The 6,507-nt window shown below is 46.2% G+C and overlaps 1 protein-coding gene across 6 annotated transcripts in view; it reads left to right on the forward strand.

The window, feature by feature from the left end:
• Positions 1–1,108: 1,108 nt before the first annotated feature.
• LOC116102253 (L-lactate dehydrogenase C chain) overlaps positions 1,109–6,507 on the forward strand; it is a 15,506-nt gene continuing 10,107 nt past the window's right edge. The window contains exons 1-3 of one of the 6 annotated variants that reach the window (XM_031386723.1): positions 1,109–1,195; positions 1,700–1,832; positions 5,038–5,155. In XM_031386723.1, coding sequence (XP_031242583.1) covers positions 1,707–1,832; positions 5,038–5,155 — 244 coding nt within the window. In that variant the 5' untranslated portion in view covers positions 1,109–1,195; positions 1,700–1,706. The other 5 variants (XM_031386724.1, XM_031386729.1, XM_031386728.1 and 2 more) reach the window with 5 other exon arrangements.

Genomic DNA, 6,507 nt, shown 5'->3' on the forward strand with positions numbered 1-6,507 from the left:
TAAATATCTCTGATATGTGACCCCTGCCCTCACATACACCAAGGAGTAGCAACCCACAAGTTGAGAACCACTGCTTTAGAGAACCCTAACACAGTGTGTGTGTGTGTGTGTGTGTGTGTGTGTGTGTGTGTGTGTGTGTGTAGCTAGTACACATGAAGGCCAGAAGATGATGTCAGGTATTGTTCCCTACGCCCCAGGTATCATCCACCCTGGTTTTAATTTATTATTATTATTTTTTAATGTATATGAGTACACTGTTGCTCTCTTTATAGACACACCAGAAGAGGGCGTCAGATCCCATTACAGGTGGTTGTGAGCCACCATGTGGTTGCTGGGAATTGAACTCAGGACCTCTGGAAAAGCAGTCAGTGTTCTTATCTGCTGAGCTATCTCCATAGCCCCCACCCTGGTTTTTTTTTTTTTTTTTTTGAGACAAGGACACTCATTAAATTAAAGCTAAGATGGTTGTCTAGGGAGGCGCAGGGAGCTTCTGTCTGCCACTCCCATACATGGATTACTAAGTAACTAACCACTTACGCCTTTGTTCTGGGGATCCAACTCAAACCCTCACGCTTGCATTACGAGCTCTTTATTGAAGGAACCATCTCTCTAGACCAGTAGTGATGTAAATGCCTACAAATAGCTATGTGGTAGGGCAAATTCCTTTAATCCCAGAGGCAGGCGGATCTCTTAAGTTGGAGATCAGCCTGGTCTACAGAGTGAGTTCCAGGACAGCCAGGGCTACGCAGGGAAACCCAGTCTCGAAAGCAAAACAAAACAAAAGCAAGCAGACAGACAGACAGATGCCCCCAACTCTCAATGCCTACAAACAGATGTAAGGGCAAAGGGTCTAGGGGTATGCTCCTCAAACTCAAAGTTCTGCACTTCCTCACAACAGAAAAGTAGCACAGTTAATGTAGGGGCCTTTAAAGCGGCGCTTGCCAAGCTAGCTGCCATCTTTCGTGTGGTCCCAGTGCTTACACATCTTCCACTAGAGACCTTGGAAACCTAGAGTTCATCTCCTAAAACCTGAGGTAGGCCGTGCAGGTGCACGGACCAACTTATCTGACCAGGCAGAGGGCGTGGCTTGCGTGCTGACGTAGGCTTTGTGACGTTCCTTGTCCGTTATAACTATTGGTTCCTGAAACTAACGGTTATCTAGGCTTCTTACCTGTACTCCGGAGACAACTGTAGGGTGTGTTTTCAACATCCTCAGAAGTGGGCAGTCCCTTCATCCACCTGTTAAGGACAGCGTTTGTAGGCCTGTGGGCTGGGGAGGGAAGGGGCCTACAGAGAGGGAGGATCCTGCAGGGAGGGAGGAGCCTGTAGGGGGGAGGAGCCTGTTACCATAAGTCATCCTTTGCCTCATTGAGGCTTCACTTTACTTCCACACTCTAGCTAGGGAATGCTTTTGCTTCCCTGGTTCTCTGGCTCCTTGGCTCCTTGGCTCCTGTGCTCTGCAAATTCAAGCGGTAGCTCCTAGACAGGTATGGTGGTACAGGCCTGTAATTCCACCACTCTTGAGTGGCTGAGGCAGGAGGATTGCCTCGAGTTCAAGGCCAGCCCAGATTACATACTGACCTTCTGGCTAGCCCTAGATACAATGTGAAACCCTTCCTTACTTAACTCTGCTCCCTACCAAAAAAAGTTGTGTAATGTCTTGACTATAGGAGTATGTATTCACTTATGTTTTCTTCAGGCTCAACATGTCCACCGTCAAGGAACAGCTAATTCAGAACCTAGCTCCGGAAGAAAAACTTCCCCGGTGTAAGATCACTGTGGTCGGAGCTGGAAATGTGGGCATGGCATGTGCTATTAGTATTTTACTGAAGGTACGTAAGCAATAAAGCCTTCTGGCAGGAAATAACCAGTAATGGGAATGTGTAAAACCTGTGATGTTGACAAGTGTAAATGTTGGCCACGTGTGGTTGTTGACACGAGCCTGTCATCTTAGTACTTGGTGGGTGGAGGCCAAGAGGGTCTGGAGTTCAAGATCATCCACAACTACTGATCAAATTTGAGGCTGGGCTGGACTATATGAAATTTTTGGCCAGAGTTCAGAGAGGAGAGGAGGGAAGGGCAAGGGAGGGGAGGGGAGGGGAGGGGAGGGGAGGAAAGGGTAGAAGGAGGGAGAAAGGGAATATTAAGGGGGGAGAGAGAGAGAGAGAGGCAGAGATAGAGACAGAAACAAAGAGGGACAGACACAAAAGAAAGACAGAGAGATAGGCAGGCAGGCAGGCAGGCATGGTGGCTTGCAATGTGATCCAGCTGAGCAGCTTGTCTGAATTCTGGGCTTCCAACCCTGGCCAGCTGAGTGCAGACACACTCACTCAGATCCTGACTGGAAACTTGCAGAGGGAGGTAGGAAGCTGAGCCAGCTCAATTTCAGAACCCAAAGGCTGAGGAGTTGGCAATGTCAGATGCCTCAAAGGTGGAGGTAAGGGAGGTGGGGAGAAGGGGGGAAGAGGAGGGGAGATGGAGGGGGAGCAGGGAGGAGGAGGATGAAAGTCTGAGGAGACAAAAAGCTTCCAAGTTCTATTCTGCATCTTAAGCGGGTCATATTGCGCAACCCAATCCCACCTGGCAACAGGGGATTATGTTTTTGCTATGACTAGACAGAAAGCAGACCATTAAATGGGAGGTGCCTTGTGTGCACAGCACTTGCCACACAAGTGTTAGTATCTGAGATTGAAACCCTAGTACCCACAGAAAGCTGGCCATGCTGTATAGGGCTGTGGTCCCAGCACACCTGGAGGTAGGTAGGACGTGGAATCAGGAGACTCTGAAGGTTCATGTGCCTGCTAGCCTGATGTATGCTGCAGAAGTAAAAATAGAGGACTTGTTGACAAGCAAGGTTCAAGGTAAGAGCCTTCCAGAGGTGACTCAACCCTTGACTGTGCTGTGGCATGTGTACCACAAAGCATGAATACTGTATACACACATATTCTATACACATACACAAAGATAAGTAAAAACTTAAGAAAATATACCCCTGGGAAAATAAAGAATATACAAAAGAGAGATCAGAGCTTGCAGTGGATGGTTAACTGAAATTCAGTAGGAACCTAGAAGGGGAAGAAATAATTAGACAGCAGAAACTTAAGGATGTGGGTCTGTAGCTAATTGAGGGATAGCACTCCCCCTGCAAAAAAAAAAAAAGGCCTATTCCAGGGATGGTTCATTGATTGACAGCACTTGCTGCTCATCCAGAAGACCTGGGTTTGCTTCCCAGTACTCACATCAGTAGCTCAGGAACACCTGTAACCATACTTCAAGGGGGTCAAATGACCTCTTCTGACCTATGTGGGCACTGCATGCATGTGGTGGTACAAACCTTTAGTCCAGCACTCAGGAAGGAGAGGCAGGCAGATCTCTGAGTTCTAGGCCAGCCTGGTCTACAAAGGGTGTTCCAGAACATCCAGGCCTACACAGAGAAACCTTGTCTTGAAAAACAAAACAAAGACCTATTCTAGCTAGCATTGGAGAAGTAGAGACAGGAGGATTGCTAGTTTGAAGCCAACGAGAACTACTTAACAAAGGCCCTGTCTGAAACCCTCAGGAAGGAAAATAATGATGACATCTGTCTATCCAGAGCTGTTTTTAAACACGCACGCGTGCGCGCACACACACATACACACACACACACACACACACACACATATATATGTGAATTTAGCAGAGGGAGAAGTTCCTGTGTTCCACATAGGACAAAGTGGTCACCATGAGTTTCCCTGCCATGAACTGGGTTTCTGCAGGGTCCCCTTGTTCCGCAGGGTGATGAAAATTCTGGCCTGGTGAGCAAGGAATTTGGCGGGTGATAAACAGAGTCGATACAAAGAAGTGTGGGATCTGAATGTATTTCTCAAAAATAGCATGAGGTTTTTACAGTCATTGCAGAAGAAAAATGAAAAATCTGGCAGCTTACACACACATTCAGTTCAAGGTCACGCCCATCCTTAGTAAAATGCCAGCTATGCTAATCTTCTGGGCTAGTAAAGACTTGTCTCTTTCTTGCTAATTCCTAGGAGTGGTTCAGCTGCTGTACCTGTCTGAGAATGAGGATTCTACTTGACCTTGCCCTGGAATAAGCTTCCCATTCTCTAAGCTTCAATGTCCTATCCACAATGCTGAAGGCAATTAGCCTGGATGGGTAACATTCCAAACCATGGTTTGGCTAAGATGTTGGAACATTGGTAAAAGTCAGAGAGCAATGTCCTTGTCTAGCTATTAGTAAATCATATTTTGGTAGGCACCTAGCATGCGAGTTTGCAAGGACATATCTGGGCTACCTCTGAGTTAGGGAATGCCAAGGAGACATGCAGGAGACTGGCTTTCATGAAGCTTTTGCTTCATAGACTGTCGCGCAAAATGTGCGTGGCATTTCCCCAGATGGATTTCTGTTTCCTGCACTGTGGCCATTCTGGCCCTCCCAGGAGAAATGATCTGGGATGCCTAGCCATGACAGGTGTTAAATTCGGCTTGGGTGTCCCACTCATGAAGACACAGGGACGGAGATAGATGCAATTAGCATGAGGTTTTTATTGATCCAGTATACTGGGGTCATCTTGAAATCAGGCAAAGTTACTCTTTATACCTTTTCAGAACAGAGTTTTACAACAGTGGGCTGGTTATCTTTCCCATTGTTCTTTTGTTTCCATTGACCTTTGTCCTCCAGGAGAGGAGTTGACAGCCAGGGCTAAACGGAGAAACCCTGTTTTGAAAAACAAAAACCCAACAAGATATGAAAATATTATTTTTCAGTGTTTGGGATCAGACTCAAGGCCTCACATACAGGGCAGACCCTCAGTCCCCAAGCCCTTCTTCTCAAGTTTGGGACATAGTACTCATAATCATAACTTTTTTTGTTTGTTTGTTTTTCGAGACAGGGTTTCTCTCTGTAGCCCTGAATGTCCTGGAACTCTGTAGACCAGGCTGGCCTCGAACTCAGAAATCTGCCTGCCTCTGCCTCCCAAGTGCTGGGATTAAAGGCGTGCACCACCACTGCCTGGCCGTAATCTTAACTTTTATGTGTTTCAGGGTTTGGCTGATGAACTTGCCCTTGTTGATGCTGATGGGGACAAACTGAGGGGAGAAGCACTGGATCTTCTGCATGGCAGTCTTTTCCTTAGCACTCCAAAAATCGTCTTTGGAAAAGGTTGATTTTAGTTTTATGACATTACTTCCAGAGCTTTGTGAAAAGGACTAAGTTTAACATGAATAATAATTTGGACACTGTATGTTTTTTGTTTTTGTTTTTCGAGACAGGGTTTCTCTGTGTAGACTTGGCTGTCCTGGAACTCACTCTGTAGACCAGGCTGGCCCCGTGGCCTCGAACTCAGAAATCCGCCTGCCTCTACCTCCCAAGTGCTGGGACTAAAGGCGTGCACCACCACTGCCAGGCTGAGTTGGACACTGTAATCCCAACACTTGGGAAGTGGAGGTAGGAGAAAGAGCAGAGGTTTAGGTCAGCCTCAGCTACATATACTGAGTTTGAGGCCAGCCTGGGCTACATGAGACCTGTCTCAAAAAATAGAATAGGCAATCAGTTTTACCAAATTGACTTAATCAGTATATAATTTAAAACATCACTTGGGGCTAGAGAGATGGCTCTAGCCCCAAGTAACTGCTCTTCTAGAGGCCCTGAGTTCAATTCCCAGTAACAACATGGTGGCTCACAACAATCTGCTGTGGGATCAGATGCCCTTTTCTGGTGTGTCTGAAGACAGCAACAGTGTACTTATTCATAAAATAAATAAATCTTAACAAAACAAAACAAAACAAAAAAATCACTGTCATTAGGATATACAATTGAAATGCTCATTCTGTTCAATTTATTTTGAGATTGAATCTTTTTTGGTTTTTCTAGACAGGGTTTCTCTGTATAGCCCTGGCTGTCCTGGAACTTACTCTGTAGACCAGGCTGGCCTCGAACTCAGAAATCCACCTGCCTCTGCCTCCCAAGTGCTGGGATTCAAGGCGTGTACCACCACTGCCCGGCTCGAGATAGAATCTTATTATATCCACCTGTCTCTGCCTCCCAAATGCTGGGATTAAAGGAGTGTAGCACCACCACATCCCTATACCACCCAGGTGCACCTCAAATTCATGAGTCCCCTACCTCAGCCTCCTGAGTGCTGGAACTCACACAAATCTGTCAGCTTCTGCCTCTGCCTTGGTAGTGTTGGGATTAAAGGTGTGTGCCATCAAGCCCAGAGTAAAGGCTTAATTAATTGATCAATTAATTAAATTGTTTTCCTTTAAAACAGAACCTCTCTGTGTATATCAGGCTGACCTCAAATTCATAGAGATCTACCTGCTTCTGCCTGCTGAGTGCTGGGATTAGACATGTGCCACTACACTTGGCAAGCCTCACTTACTTTTAATTTATTCATTTATTTTTAAAAAAGCATTAAATTACAACTGGGGGGGCAGAAAAGTACAAACCCACTCACTACTCTTTTAGAGGACCTGTGTTTACGTCCCAGCACCTACATGGTGACTTACAAC

This window comes from Mastomys coucha, unplaced genomic scaffold (assembly GCF_008632895.1).
Source record: "Mastomys coucha isolate ucsf_1 unplaced genomic scaffold, UCSF_Mcou_1 pScaffold21, whole genome shotgun sequence".
NCBI classification, from domain to species: Eukaryota; Metazoa; Chordata; class Mammalia; order Rodentia; family Muridae; genus Mastomys; species Mastomys coucha.